The sequence below is a fragment of the Lasiodiplodia theobromae genome (assembly GCF_012971845.1).
Source record: "Lasiodiplodia theobromae strain AM2As chromosome Unknown scaffold_10, whole genome shotgun sequence".
Taxonomy (NCBI): Eukaryota; Fungi; Ascomycota; class Dothideomycetes; order Botryosphaeriales; family Botryosphaeriaceae; genus Lasiodiplodia; species Lasiodiplodia theobromae.
The window spans coordinates 40,448-55,503 of record NW_023336300.1 but is presented as its reverse complement, the minus strand read 5'-3'; the positions used below and the strand labels follow the sequence as shown (position 1 = coordinate 55,503).

At 56.7% G+C, this 15,056-nt stretch overlaps 5 protein-coding genes across 5 annotated transcripts; 1 reads left to right on the top strand and 4 right to left on the bottom strand.

Annotated features, from left to right (window-relative positions):
* Positions 1-650: 650 nt before the first annotated feature.
* On the bottom strand, positions 651-2,906 carry LTHEOB_3804 (S-adenosylmethionine-dependent methyltransferase; the record flags this gene model as incomplete). The annotated part of the gene is made up of 1 exon (XM_035512768.1): positions 651-2,906. The coding sequence occupies one exon, from the start codon at positions 2,904-2,906 to the stop codon at positions 651-653; it is 2,256 nt and encodes a 751-aa protein (XP_035375197.1).
* Positions 2,907-3,181: 275 nt separating this feature from the next.
* LTHEOB_3803 (Ubiquitin supergroup) lies at positions 3,182-4,109 on the top strand (the record flags this gene model as incomplete). The annotated part of the gene is made up of 2 exons (XM_035512767.1): positions 3,182-3,292; positions 3,393-4,109. 2 exons carry the CDS (start codon positions 3,182-3,184, stop codon positions 4,107-4,109), a joined length of 828 nt encoding a protein of 275 aa, XP_035375196.1.
* A 544-nt stretch (positions 4,110-4,653) lies between these two features.
* Positions 4,654-5,546, bottom strand: LTHEOB_3802 (Cofilin; the record flags this gene model as incomplete). The annotated part of the gene is made up of 5 exons (XM_035512766.1): positions 4,654-4,791; positions 4,855-4,903; positions 4,969-5,253; positions 5,474-5,484; positions 5,544-5,546. 5 exons carry the CDS (start codon positions 5,544-5,546, stop codon positions 4,654-4,656), a joined length of 486 nt encoding a protein of 161 aa, XP_035375195.1.
* Positions 5,547-6,834: 1,288 nt separating this feature from the next.
* On the bottom strand, positions 6,835-8,727 carry LTHEOB_3801 (Heat shock protein Cpn60; the record flags this gene model as incomplete). The annotated part of the gene is made up of 3 exons (XM_035512765.1): positions 6,835-8,342; positions 8,397-8,538; positions 8,632-8,727. The coding sequence occupies 3 exons, from the start codon at positions 8,725-8,727 to the stop codon at positions 6,835-6,837; spliced, it is 1,746 nt and encodes a 581-aa protein (XP_035375194.1).
* Positions 8,728-10,187: 1,460 nt separating this feature from the next.
* Positions 10,188-12,935, bottom strand: LTHEOB_3800 (RNA-binding protein cabeza-like protein; the record flags this gene model as incomplete). The annotated part of the gene is made up of 4 exons (XM_035512764.1): positions 10,188-11,750; positions 11,807-12,156; positions 12,208-12,843; positions 12,914-12,935. 4 exons carry the CDS (start codon positions 12,933-12,935, stop codon positions 10,188-10,190), a joined length of 2,571 nt encoding a protein of 856 aa, XP_035375193.1.
* Between the last annotated feature and the right edge of the window lie 2,121 nt (positions 12,936-15,056).

The window sequence follows — 15,056 nt, the reverse complement described above, 5'->3', positions numbered from 1 at the left end:
GGTGTGAGAGCGTGTGGGGGTTCGCAAGGCTAGAGGGAGGAAGGAGTCGAGCGGCGCGGCACGACGGGAAGCGGTTGGTCTCCTGCAGGGTCTTTTTCGCAGTTGCTCAGCTGGTCTCCTGATCCCTGTCAATCCCGGCCCTTTCTCAACTTATTTTTTTTTTCTGGCTGCGCCGGGCAGGAGGGAGGTCGTTATGGAAGCCGAGTTGCTGACGTCGGTGGCGCGGTTTGTAACCAGCAGTATCCTGGATGCTGCAGGTCAGGGGTGGGAGCGGGAGGGCTCTTTTGCGGTCAGGTCGAAAGAAGTGTCGGGCTGCAAAAAGACGAGACGAGGCGCCCACGCGGCGGAACAGGCTGCGTTGAGCCGTTCTGCCCCGCCGGCACGAGAGCAAAAGGCGCTCGGATGCGGCCATCCTTGCCCCATGCAGTAGGGATCTGTGCCAGACTTCTATCCAGACTGCCGGGTACTGCTTGTGGAAAGCTAAAATCAACCTTGACATTCTTCGCAGACTGAGGCCGGTTCAGATGTCTGCGGGCCGGTGCGGCCTCCCATAGAACTCCGCCAGCGCCAGCAGATGCGTCTACCAAAGCAAAGAATTTATACAGCTGCCCCCGACGCGATTCGCGGTCACCTGACGATCCGCCGAGACACTACACCGACTTCCTCCCCGCCTTTTTCTTACCCTTCGGGCCGGCCCCGGCTTCGCCGTTGGCCTGTTTTGCGTTCTCATTTCCCGTTTTGACAGACGCCTTGCTTTCCTTTTCGCTCGCCTTGTCACCCTTTGAGCTCTTGCTCTTGCTCTCCTTCGTCTCCTTCGCCGCCTCCTTCGCCTCCGCCTTCGCCTCCGCCTTCACCTCCGCCTTCTCATCTGCCTTCTTCTCGCCCTGTTCCGATGCCTTCTCGCCCTCTTTCTTCGCCTTTTTGCCCAGCAGCGCCCTCGGGTCCTTGCCCTTCTTCCTCATCTGGTGCTTGATGCTCCTCTCGATGATCTTCTCATCTTCCTCATCATCCCAGCCACCAAAGTCATCTTCCGTCTCCTTCCCGCTCTCATCCGTCGTGATAGGGGTCTTATCCGCAACCAAAGTATCATTCTCCTTTTTGGGCTTGTAGGACTTTCCAGCCTTGGTGCTGGCGTTGGTCGCGCTGACAGCGTTGGCGGGCGTCGGGCCAATCTTCTTGAACTTGGCAACGAAGAAACCGTCCACGTTGTAGGCGTGCGGGTAGTAGCGTCGCGTCTCCTTGAGGCTCGCGTGGAACTGGCGTCCCTGGAAGTTGGTGAAACCCTCCTTTCCGAAAGTAAGACCGGTTGACACAAGCTTGACATTCGGCCGCTTCTCAAGCGCATACTGCACCACACGCTCGTTCTCGTCAACCGTGACGGAACAAGTCGAGTAGACGATGTAACCGCCAGTCTTTGAAGCGTGGTCGACGCTGTCAATGGCGTGCAGGAGAAGCTGCTTCTGCAGGTGAGGCAGACGCATGAAATCCTGCTCGGTCTTGTTGGTCTTGACGCTAGCGTCCTTGGCGATGACACCAGTTCCCGAGCAAGGAGCATCGAGCAGGACACGGTCGAAGCCGCCAATGACTCGCGGGAACTCCATGGCATCGTAGTGGCAGACAATGGTGTTCTTGACACCCAGACGGTGAATGTTACCGATCAGACCCTTCGCACGATCCTTGTTGGCATCGTTCGCGAAGATGCAACCGGTGTTCTTCATAAGTGCAGCCATGTGTGTCGTTTTACCTCCGGGAGCAGAGGCCATATCAAGAATCCGCTCATTCTCTTGAGGCGCGAGAGCCATAACGGGGAGGAAAGAGGATGCGGCTTGAAGAATGTAGTGTCCAGCGAGGTATTCAGGAGTGGCACCAATGGGGACGGACGACTCGAAGATCTGAAGACCGACCTTGGACCACTTGCCAACTGGCTCAAGCGTCACGCCACGGTTGATGAGAGACTGCGCAAGCTGGCGACGGTGGGTGCGGAGTGTGTTTGTCCTGATGACAACGGGACGAGGAGTCTCGTTAGCCTCAAAGAAGGCGAAAGCTTCGCTCGGGGGGAAAAGAGTCCAGAGCTTTTCCGCCATGAACGGCGAGTATCCGTAGTAGGCACAAATGTCCTTGAGCACCTGAGCTGTGTACTCTGCTCTCGACCTGCCGGGCTCGGCCAGGTTCTTGAAATCATTCAGCACGCGGATAGTGTCGGTGATGCGAGTGCGGAGAAGCTGGAGATCGGGTGCAAGACCCACGCCTGCGCCATCCTCGTCGTCGCTATCAGCGTCGCCAAGGATCTTGGGACGGTCGCCCGCAATGTTGGTCTGCATCGCAGCCTCCTCCAGTTCAGCTTGCGCCTCCGCCTCCTCCTGCGCCCTCTGCATATCGAGCCTCCGCGACAAGCCTTCGATATTGGCGGCCGTCAGTCGCTCCGCAGCATCCTCCTCATCATCTTCATCCTCCGACCACATGGCTTGCTTGCCAGGCATATCGTCGTCCGAGTCGACAACATCGTCTTCGTCCTCGTCCAAGAAATCGTCGCCGGAAGGCAACTCGTCGGAGTCGAGCTCGTCCAGTCCGGTTATATCCTCGTCATCGTCCTCCCACATTTCCTCGTCCTCATCTTCAGACTCCGGCACAGGCGCCTTCTTGGATTTTTTGCTCACACCGTTGGCCTTGGACTTCTCCTTCGCAGCGGAGGCGGCCTTGCCATTGGTCTTGGGCTTGACATCCTCCTTGACCTTCTTCGCGGGTTTTACTGAGACGCCCTCGCCAGAGGTTCTGCGCTTCTTCGGCTTGCCGTTTTGTTGCACGGCGGGCTGGGGCTCGGGCGCGTCCTTGCGCTTGCGGGTGACGAGAGATTCATCTAGCGGGGCGGGTATGCCCTGCTTCTTCATGCGACGGCTGGGACCCATGTTTGCGGTGGGAAAAAGGTGAAGGGGGGAGAAATTTGTGAAAATCCCGGCAAAAAGACAAGCAGCAACCTTCGGCGCAGGCCTCAGATCGCAAAAAATCCGGGACCCAGTCCGTGCGCCGTGGCAGAATTCCCCACCGCCTTGATCGCTGAGGTCCCGCCAAGTCTAGCATCATCACCCAATTGCGCCAACATTAAGCTGCTCCCCCGCTCACGCGCTTTGCTCCTTCAACCGCCTGCCACTGCCATTCTACAGCACATAACGTTTCTGTCACCATGACGGAACTCGCATTCGCAAAGCAGTTCCTCACGGCGCTCGAGGCGCGCCCCGCCCGCCTCTCTAGCGACCATGTCGTGGACCCCAAGAGCTACCCAGCACAGCCGGCGGTACGTCCTCTCCCCCTTCAAAACTGTTACGCCCTATAAACATAAAAACTCCTATTGCTCAATTTGCTCGCCGTGTCCCACGCTGACATTCCCCGCCCAGTTCATCCTCCCGCGCATGCCTCAACCGAAGCGCAAACCCACCGCCCGCAGCAGCAGCACCACCGAACCCACCTCCACGGCCGCAGACGCAACTTCTCCCCCCACCACCGCCGCCGCCGAAGGGCCCCTCGCAACCGTCACCCTCAAACCCACGCGCGCCACCCTCCCCACCTACACGCTCCCCGCGCCCGTCTCCATCGCCACGACCTCGATCCACGACCTCAAAGCCGCCTACGCCGCGGGCTCGGGCGCGCCGGACCTGCGCACCGACAAGATCAAGATCCTGCACGCCAAGAAGCCCGTCAACGACACCAAGACGATCAAGGACGTGCTCGGCGCAGCGGCGGCGGTCGATGCGGCGTCGTCGGCCCCGCTCGCCGTCGAGTTCAGCGTCATGGTGCTCGGCGGAGGCGGCGGAGGCGGGACACCGTCTGCAGGCACGCCGGCCATCTCGACGCCTGAGCGCGTCGCCAGCCCGCCCGTCGCCGTTCCTCCCGCCGCAGCTGCACCACCGCCGCAGCCTTCGCAGCCGGAAATCGAGATGGGCGAGGCGCCCGTGGCCGCGGGCCCGGAGGAGGCGGCGGGGATACTGCAGACGGATGAGTTCTGGGCGGACTTGAAGGGCTTCCTGGTGCAGAGGTTGAAGGATGAAGGGGAAGGGGAGAGGTTGGCGGGCGTGTTCAAGGAGGCCTGGCAGCAGAAGGGTGGCAGCGCATAGTTTCCTTTTTTGGTATCAGTCGCCTGAGAGAGAAGAGACACGACGAGATTCTCTTTTGGTCTGCGTTCGAGCGTTTCGATGAGAAGAAGAAAAAAAAAAGTTGGGTGTGTAATGCGATAGTGAGCGCTTGATGCCGTTGGCACAGCCCTCTAAGACTCCTCAGGATGAATGTTAGATTCATGGAGACCTTCAAGACGGATACGAGCAGTACAACCAAGGAGCACGTGCATACATATCAATGAAAACGAGTATTGCCAGAGTAAAGCATTTTCCTTCTATCATCCCAAACTTGTGCTATCAGGCAGGCAGGAGCCGCGCGGCAGCAGCAGCATTATTGCAAAGAACATCAACACGCCGCCCTTCCCCGCGACCATCTTCCACGACTGAGGGTATTCAACTGTTCCACACCGCCCAGCCGCCTCCACTAGCATGCCTCGTGAATGCTTCCAGAAACAAACAAGTGTTTGCGCTCATTTTGCTATCAAGAAAAAGAGTGCCTGTCGTGGTGACAGAACAGGCCATTTTTGCCTTTTTCCCCGCGAGCTTAGAAGCGGCCCTTGGAAACCTTCTCAATGACGGTCGCGAACTCGATGTCAGCATCGTCGTTGGCCTGGATGTCGAGAGCGACGCCGGTAAGGGCGCGCTTGATGGCGTCCTTGGAGGAAGAGTAAACCATCTTGGGCTGTACGCGATGTCAGTACCTGAATGCGCAAGAGTGAAATGATCATCCGAAGATTATGCTTACCCAGGGAGCAAGGTCATCGGGGATCCAGGAGAGGAAGGTGATCTTGTTCCTGTTTTGGCTCGTCAGCATCGTTGGCGTTCGGAGGGACGGGGGAGAAAATCAGCAAAAACGTACCTCAGACCCTCGCCGTAAGAGCCGGCAGCCGCGTCATACATGACATCGTAGACGGCGTACCGTGCACCCCTGCCCTCCTTGCCTGCCTTGTTCTTGGTCTTGGAGTTGAGCAGGAACTCGCGGAACCTGTTCCACTGCTCCTCTTCGCTCTCCTCAGTCTTCTTCTCGGAGTGCTCGACGACAATCTCCTTGCCGTTGTCGGCGATCTGGTAGACGATCCACTTGAGCTCCTTGCCCAGCTTAAGGTCGTTGAAGATGCTGACGCAGTCCGGGGAGACCGAGACACTAAAAGCACGCGAGCGCAAGTTAGCAGCGAAGCGAAAAAGCGGTGGACGGCTTCATCGAGCGGAAGCGCTATCAATGATCGCGGCATGAGCAGCGGCGAGGGCGCGTCTGCTATCGGCATCGTCGCGTGCGCGGGGCCGGGGCTGCGTAGATAGCGAGCGGCGACCGGGGCGCGCGAGCGAGGCGTTGAGGGGGAGGGGTAGGGGCAGGAATCACGAACCCGGAGGAAGCCTGCAGCGCGCGGACAAATTAGCATCAACAACGACGAGGAAACCGCCGAGGGCACTTACCATTGCGACTGTTATGTGAGGTGGTGAAGTTGGAGACGGAAGACTGTCAACAGGAAACTTGTCAGCACCGTCGTCAGCGCATGTAGGCAGCGGGCGGGCGGGCAGCCAGGCGGTGGCGTCATGCGCAGGAGGGCGTCGAGCAGGAGGATGGGCGACTCACAGCGAGGAATGGAGCGTGCGAAGGCGCTTTGGGGAGTGCGGCGGAGGGGAATGGGTTGTGCGGGTGTGGATGCAAGAAGGTGTTGCGGACTGGAAGGAAGTTGTTCGGTAGAGGGGCAGAGAGCGGCCAGCTAGTGGGGACTGGAGATTGAGCCACTTTGACAGCCCTGTGCCGCCCAAGCACCCACCGCTGGTCTGCCATGGACGAGATCGCACCGTAAACAATGCTTGCCGCGTCCGCTGCTGCCGTTGCCCAGCATTCCCTCCAGGCTACAATGCATTGTTGCCGCCTAACGCCCTCTGAGCGCTGTTGTCCTGGAAATGCGACCGTGGCTCAGGCATCAAGGCTACGCTTCCATGGAACAGGAGCCGCCGCTTCCTCCCGCTGGCCGCGGCATCAATGCGCCACGGGTGCTCGACTCGACTGCCCCTCAATATTCATCTCCTGAGGCGATCCCGCCGGCGACCGGCTGCCCCCTCCTGAGCAGCGCCAATCACCAGGGTCTTCGGCTTTTGATAGCCTCTCGCTCGTCTGGTCCCGCGCGGCCTGCCGCCTGCGAGCCCCACGTTCTGCAGATGACATCACCCAGCTGCCCGATGCATCCCGAATCATCCCACCTGACAACAAAGTCGATGGCGCGGAGTCCTCAGAGCCTTTCATATCAACACCGCTTCGCATAGGAGAAACAATGGCCGTTTCCTGACTCTGAGGTGCCTCGTGCGTAGAGCACACACACCGCTGCCTACATCTTAATACGCTAGGCAAGTCGATTGCACGCATGGAGGACGCCGTTCTCTCAAAGCGGCAGTTGCTACTATTAGTTGATTATATTGCTAATCACCACTTCATGCGTCGCTGATTTACATTGTCACTCAACTTCATTGTTCTTTTTTGGTCGTTCGTCGCTTGGTAGATACAATATCATACAAATAAAAACTCCTCGCTCCGCCATGCCCGGTTGTAGCCAGAAACAATGAGTTTTATAAGAGCGGAGATGAGGTGCCAATAACTAACACAGGTTTTGAAAAGGTAGAGGTAGTAGACAGCGGGTATACAGGGTGACGGAGGAACGGAGAAACGCTTTTTCTGATCTTTTTTGGTTTTATGCTTTCTTTAGAGCGGGGCAGCAGTTTAGAACATGCCGCCGCCCATGCCGCCCATACCACCCATGCCACCCATGGGAGCAGCAGGGGCCTTCTCCTCAGGAGCCTCAACGATGGCGACCTCAGTGGTGCCAAGCAGCGAAGCAACACCGCTGGCGTCAACAAGAGCGGTCCTGGTGACCTTGAAGGGGTCAAGGATACCGGCCTGAATCATGTCAACGTACTCGCCCTTGGCGCTGTCGTAACCCTTGGTGAAGTCCTTGCCGAACTCGTCCATGAGCTTGCCAACAACGACGCTGCCCTCAGCACCAGCGTTCTCGACGATGGAGCGGGTAGGCTTGGTGATGGCGTTCTTGACAATCGAAATACCGAGCTGCTGGTCGAAGTTGGCGAAGGGGACGTTGTTCAGGGCGTTGGAGGCGGCCTTCAGGAGGGCAGTACCACCACCGGGGAGGATACCCTCCTCAACGGCGGCGCGGGTGGCGTTCAGAGCATCGACAATGCGGTCCTTCTTCTCGCCAACCTCGACCTCGGAGGCGCCGCCGACCTTGATGACGGCAACACCGCCAGAAAGCTTGGCAAGACGCTCCTGGAGCTTCTCCTTCTCGTAGTCGGAGGTGGTGGGGTCGTTCATGACGCCACGGATCTGCTCGCAACGCTGAGTAACGGCGTCCTTGGTGCCCTCACCGTTGAGGATGACGGTATCCTCCTTGGTGATGGTAATGGAGCCGGTGGAACCGAGCTGGTCGGGGGTGAGGCGGTCGAGCTTGAGGTCAAGCTCGTCGGTGAAGACGGTACCGTTGGTGAGAACACCGAGATCGCCAAGGATGGACTTGCGGTTGTCACCGAAGCCGGGAGCCTTGACGGCAGCAACCTGGAGCTGGCCGCGGAGCTTGTTCAGAATGCAGACAGCCAGAGCCTCGCCGTCAATGTCCTCAGCAATGATGACAAGGGGACGGCGGAGCTGCTGAGAGGCCTCAAGAGCGGGGACGATGTCCTGAACGGCAGAGATCTTCTTCTCAGAAAGGAGGATGAGGGGCTTCTCAAACTCGACCTTCTGCTGCTTGGGGTCGGTGATGAAGTAGGGCGAGATGTAACCACGGTCAAACTTCATACCCTCGGTGATCTCGAGCTCGTCCTCGATGGTCTTGCCCTCCTTGACGGTGATGACACCCTCCTTGCCGACCTTCTCCATGGCGTTGGAGAGAAGCTGGCCAATGTGGGTATCGCCGTTGGCGGAGATGGTGGCAACCTGGGAAATCTCCTCGCTGGTGGTGACATCCCTCTTGTTGGCGCGCAGGTATTCGACGACGGACTCGACAGCAGCCTGGATACCTCTCCTCAGGTCCATGGGGTTGCAGCCAGCGGCGACGTTCTTGACGGTCTCGGAGAAGATGGCGCGGGCCAGGACGGTGGCGGTGGTGGTACCGTCACCAGCGACCTCGTTGGTCTTCGAAGCAACATCCTGAATGAGGCGAGCGCCGAGGTTCTCGAACTTGTCCTTCAGCACGATCGACTTGGCGACAGTCACACCGTCTGCATCCTGTCAGCAATGTCCGGATGTATCCGCTCTCCATCAAAAATCCTTACCCTTGGTGATCTTGGGCGAGCCGTAGCTCTGGTCGATGAGGACATTGCGGCCCTTGGGACCGAGAGTGGTGGAGACGGCCTTGGCGAGGGTCTCGACACCGTTGAGCAGAGCAGCGCGGCCCTCAACGCCGAACTTGAGCTCCTGTTGTTCGCAGTGACGTTAGCACGCTGCGGCGGAAGCGGCGGCGGCATTGGAAAGGCGGAAAGGCTATGGCGCAGGCCAATGGATTCGTACCTTGTGGGCGAAGCGCTGCTGGGTAAGGTTGAAGCTCCGCGAGCTCAGGGTAGAGGCGGCCGAGGCGCGCGCCCTCGAAGCAAGCATGCGCTGCATTGTGGATAGCGGAGGAGATGATGTGGCGGCGGAACGGGAGAAGAGGACACACAACGACACCCAAGCCTGGAGCTCCTAGGACGCCGACCTAAATACGAGAGGTGCAAGGCGAAAAAGAGATGGCGACGGAGAGGAAGCGCGGTGTTGATGAATGAAAATCTTCAGAAGCAGCTAGAAACATGAGAAGCAGAACTTCAGGCCGATGGTCCGTGCGTCACGATCCGCGCTAGGCTCCGAGGCCTGCCATTGCAATTGCCATTGCCATCCGCCCGGCAGCAGTCATTGCGCCCCGCCACACTCATGGACGGAAATTCTAATGCGAAGCCAGATGTTTTCATGTCTATCAAGCCAGCAGGCAAGTTTTTGAAGCCGCAAATCTCGTTGTCGGCGTTCTGTCGATCACGCCGAGCGTTCGCTGCAGCTGTCGTACTTAGACTCTCACGGCGCTTACCTCGGCCTTAACTCGCCTCTCCACACTCTGACTTGCCGATGGATCTCGCCCAATGGAAGCATGCAGAATTCTCTGGATCATCTTGCAAAGCTCTCATCGCGTCCCTGACTCAGCTTCTCCAGTCCTGTCCCCAGCTTCCACCGCTTCCGTGTCAGGTCTCTCACTCCACAATTGGCTGCTGGAGATCTTTGCATGTCCGCGAAAGATACTGCATTCTTCCTACATGGGCAGTTGAAGCGATTATCCGGATGCAGATATAGGCAGCCAAGACTACACACAAACGTCCATGTATCAACTTCAGCTACTCATGCAAGTCATGCATTATCGACGACAATATCCTTCGCCGACCCCTGCGCCTCCACAAGAACTGATCACATGCAAGTCATTCTAAGTTTGGTGCCGAAGCTTTTTATCATTCTTTAGTCTATAACAACAACAACAACCGTAATCCTAAGGACTCCACATGGCCAGCTTGTTTATTGTTCCAACCCATCCGTATCCAGCAGGGTGCCAACCTTCCTGTTGTTGACAGAGATATGATCTATCCCTACTGTTGCAACGAAGCTTGACGTGGAATGCTGATGGATATGAGACCTTTGGGTAAAAGAGAAGACAAAGGTGACGAAAAGGAAAAGAACCCAAATCTCCGTATTCCTGCTAGCCTGCCGAAACAGCTCTATCAGTACTGACGAGATGTGGGTCAATTAGTATGGAAGGAAACAAGAGCTCAAGAAAGACGGCCCTCTGGTCAAGATCCTGCAGAAAAAGTTCCGATTTGGATCGTGTGGAAGGCCCGGTGAAGAGATGGCTGTCCGGGTCTTATCAGAAGTTCGTGGTCCTAGGTTGTAACGGCTTCGTTACCCTGATGGAATAATCAAGAAAGAAGTTTCAGTTGGAAAAGAAGAAAATTCTGGTAGAGCCAATCTACCAGGGCAGTTGTTGCATGAAAATAAGCAAGAAGCTCTGTTGCAAAGAAAAGAATCTTGGGTTGTGGCTCTGGGGACGACTCTCAACACTCGGTGTCCTCCTGGATATCGTTGTCACCAACCGGGCGCGGCTGTGCAGGCGTGATGTGAGATCCCTGGACATTGCTGCCAAAAGAGTCTTGGGTGGAGCGACCAAAGGAATCCGTGGCAGTATTCTGCGAACCAAACTGCACCCTCTGCTCATCATTTTCGGCATCAGGCTCTTCGCTCAGGCGATCCAAGTTCTGGAACGGCCTACGATCACCGCCAGGGCTGATGTAGTCACCACCAGCAGTAAGGTTCCACAGCGACTCATGCATGCCGGACGAACTGACAGCGTAGTCAACAGAGCGGTCAGGGGTAAGGTTGTGAGTAGAAGTCTGCGAGCCAGTGTCTCGAAGGCTCAAGTTACGCATGGAGATTCCGGAGCTCGTGTGGGGTGACGCGGACATCTGGCGCTTGATCTTGGCGCTCTGGGTGCCAGGCTGCGTCTGCTGGTTCAGGCCGGTTTGCCAAGGAGGTGGCATCTGTTGCTGAGCCTGCTGAGCCATTTGTTCTCGGGCCATCTGTGCCATCTGCATTTGGGCCATCTGCGCTTGAGCCATTTGCTGCTCAGTCATCTGCATCTGGAAAGAGTCGCTGGAAACAAGGCCATGCTGCATGGCGTATGGGTTCATCATGTTTTGCATCACCGCTGGAGGGATGAATGGCATGGGCGTGTTGTTCATCTGCATAGGTCCGTAGCCATATGGCGTCGACATCATTCCACCTCCCGCCATTCCTCCAAAGGGAGACTGACCAAGAGATGCGTGTGATCCCTGGTAAAAGTGGTTGGACATGTTCTCAACCAGCGGGGTCGAGAATGTGGTGGTCGGATCACTCTCCGGGATCTGGCTGAGCGACGGCCTACGAGAAATTGACTTGCGCACGCCATGGGCCTGACGACGCTTCGGAGTGGGCGTAGAAGGAGGAAGGCCTACATCATCTCCTGATCTCTTCCTGGTATGCCTGTGGCTACGAGTGCGGAGGTCACTGTTGCTGCGACTACGTGGAGCAGGAGGACACTCCTTCGGAGTTCGCAGAATAGAGGGTGGAGTGACCGGCTCCGTATACGACAGAGGTTGAGAGACCGGCGCCTGTTGGGAGGGCGGCGTGTGCGGGGCCTGCTGCTGCTGGCTTTGCGCTGCCAGGGAACCTGACTGTCCGTGGTAGGCGAGAGAAGAGCGGTTGCGGGCCGGTGTCGAGCGGGTAGCCGGAGTATCTGTCTTTGTGGCGGGGACCGGGCTCGTCTCAGCTACATCCAAGTTGGTGCGGAGGCCGTCGGTGCCTCCCTGTAGGCGTTGAACAGCAGGGGAAAGGCGTTGGTGGATGTCCTTGTTTTGACCAGTGACGAACTGAAAAGTAACGGAGGACAAAGAATCAGCAGTAACATCTTTGATCCATTCTGCAGTTCGAATTTCGGGATTGATGGTGTCTTCGTCCGAAGCGGGCGTGTCACACTTGGGGGTCAGCAGGTCTGGTCCGGAAGACGAGTCCTCGAGAGCCGGTAAACCATGCTGTCCCCGGGTGGCAATCGAGCCAACGGACATGCGACCACGTACACGAGACTGAAAACGAAAGCGCCGTTAGGCATGTTGAAGGAATTGGGGATGTTGTGACTTACAGTAGGTGGTGTCTCCTCATCACCGCCGTCGTAATCGTCCGAAGCGTTCTTCGGACCGGAATCGGCAGGCTTTCCTGCGTTCTTTGCCTCTCGCACTTCTCGAGCTCCGTCCAGGATGCGCTTCAATTCAGCTTCGCAGTCCTTCCGGGATTTCTCCTTGCCAGGACGCACCGGGGGTACAGGCAGGCCCTCCTTAAGCCTCTTGGCACGCAGCTTCGACATGGCCTGCTTAAAAGCCTCGCCAGTGGCACCTGGATGCACAATTGCGGCGACTTCCTCCCAGGGAATATCGATTCCCTTGACTTCGAGCGCCCAACTCATGGCAAGGAGGGTATGGGCGTAGGTCTCATCTACGAGCGGTTAGGCTTGCATATGGTAAAAGAGCCTCGCGTCTGACTTACCGCTCCACCTAATCAACTCACGCTTAGCAGCACGATTCTTGGTAACGTAGGGCAAGCACCGGAGTGCACGATCGCCCTTAGCACGTGGCTGACCGAGGGACTGCTTGCGCTCGATGTCGCGGTGAGCCTTCTTCAACGCACGTGGAAGTTGCTCCGAAGTCTGGTTGGTCTTTCGGGGGGTCGATTGAGCCTTACGACGAGGCTTAGACTTTGATGTGGCAAGTTGAGAAGACTTCGAATTGATCAGACTCTTCTTTGGCAGGGCCGGCTTCGCAGTGCGGCGCTTGCTTGCGGGCCCTTCTTCGTAGTCGCTGTCGCCGGCAGCGTCGAGCTCGAAATCCTCATCTATGTCGTCGTCGTTATACTCAAAACTCTCGGCATCAGAAGATTCGTCATCTCCATCGATGTTGTTGTCCTCCATGCTATGGTCCTCGATGTGGTGGTCCTCTAAGTCGGACTCTGCATCGTGCATATCGACTTCGGGGTTCGAGTATGAAAGAGCGTTTCCAAGATCTAAATCATCTTCAAACTGATCGGCCATCTCCATGTCTACAGCGTCTTTCTCATGGTTGACAGCATTGCCGGTCATAGCCGACTCTTGTGTGCCGTTTGCCACAGCCAATTCGTGGCGTTGGGCTGCAGCTACAAGTTAGTTCCTGAGAGGATCAGGATGCTCAAACGTTTTGAAATATGGGTGGACGCTTACCTGTTTGCTTGACACGGCCCATCCTGTCCTCCCCAGATGAGATTAAGCTAGGCGTGAGAGAGCAGACAAGAGTCTTGTATCAGATATCCTCTCGTTATGCCTCCACCCAAAAGAAAGGAGTTCAAGATCGGTCAAGAGTACAGCTGATCTTTGTCGAGGAACTCAGACAAACAAGTGGTTGAAGATTGCGTCGCGTCCGCGGTCGGACGTCGGCTTGAGTCTGTAAAGCGATATTGTCAGCTTCTGAACGCGACAATGAGACGGACATTGCGCAGGGGCTTAGATCGTTGTGAGCAGCGTCAATACGGTCAGGAATTATGGGAATTGTGCTCCAGGCTACTGCTAGCAAGTGCGCGCGAGCAGGTGTTGGTCGAAGCTCTGTCGGAATGCGACCATACGCAAGCCGAGTTGCGGAGAGGACATCAATGGGTGTAGGGAAGGTGAGGCGGTAAGAAACGATGCGCAAATGCAGAGTGAGGCGGTGGTGAGTGCGACAGCGAGCGCGGTCGCGGTCGCGCCCGAGCTGCTGCTGTCGGCCTCGATCGCGGCGCGGTGTTTGACAGAGGAAGACGAAAAGGAGCTCTGCTCACTTACCCTGAAGTGAAGTGCGCCTCGTCGCAGCATGCACTGCTTGCCGGAAGACTGCGACGCGGAAGTGTGTGATGGGAGGGTGGTGGAGGTCGGGGTGTGGAGTGTTGGTGAAGCGCGAGGAGTAATAGATGGCGGACGCGACCAGCGAGCAAAGCGCGCACGCGCGCACATGCAATATCAATCAGCACCATTCTGGATACAGACAGGTCGGCCTCACCATTTCGGCAAGCGCGGCGGCTCCGAAGGAAGACTCAGGTACCCGTCGACTTAGGTATTGGATATGGCTCAGAAGAATGCGGCAAACCCGACACGCGGCAATGCCTATGACCGTAAGCTGACCAGATACACAGACAAACCCAGTGCTGCAGAGCGCAATAGCCACAGGGTCTGCGCTGCCTGGCGCATGATGCCCGCCCGCATTGTTGTGAGTATCGGCGGACCAACACAGTTCGCCATGCTCGCCCATTTTCTCCGCTACTCAGCGGAACTGCAGCTGCGCCAGAAAACTTACGTCATTCTGTTTCTTTCAGAACCTTCATGAGATTCAGCGTGCCATACCTGTGCGGCAATCCTACGTGCCTTTATGGTCGTCCGCCTTTGGGTTCGGCAAACATTGTGCATAGTGCTTCATATTTTTTATGCATAGCCTTTTTTTGACCTTTTATACACGGTCTAGAACTTATTCCATTATCCGCACAATACTCGGGAGCAGGATCTAGCATTGATGCTTCGCCTCTTCCACGTCAGTTGCTGCGCGTTTTGGCCTCGTGTGTCCTACAGCTATGATACCTCAACGTCCGGGTTTTACAGCGGATAGAGCTACACAATACGCCGATTACTCACGAATTAACAGAGCATGTATCATGAAAATCTTCGATGCGAAAGGTTAAGGATAGAGGTGTCGTTGCTCAGAGCGGCGGGAAAAACATTCGCCGGCGACAAATCAGCTTTCTCCCGGAATTCTTGCATCCCTCTTTCTAACATCTGCTCTCTTGCTTACTTTCCGTGGCCCACAAGCGGATATGGACTAACTTCACATCCCTTTGTTAAAGTGATTGCCCTACCTCTTGTTTCTTCGCTATTGTGGAAGGTTCCTCACCTTCGCTTAAGTATCCAGAATTCGTCACGCCTAATTCGTGCTAATATACAACCTACTACTTCGCTACAGGACAACAACAGCGCACTTACATTCCGAAAAGCAGGTGAAAAAGTGGCGCTCGATAGCTCTCATGCTACAGAGAAGTACTGGAATAATCGATATGGTCAGACGCTTTCAATGACCGGAAAGAAAGAGGATCACACGATGGTAGACTGCGGTGCATGTGCGGTTCCATCAGCCCCGAGCAAACTACCGAAAATGCGGAGCGGAAGAAAAAGGCGCATCCCCCGCTTCACCGGCCGCATCTATGCCCCAGTCGGCGCCACTGATCCCGGCGACTGAGGGCGCAACCGGTCCTTCTGTTTACGGCTTCCTGCAAGGAACTGTGTACGCGAATCATCTTCAAATTCCGCGGTCGTGCGGAATCAAATCCGAGGGGGTTTACCAGACAAA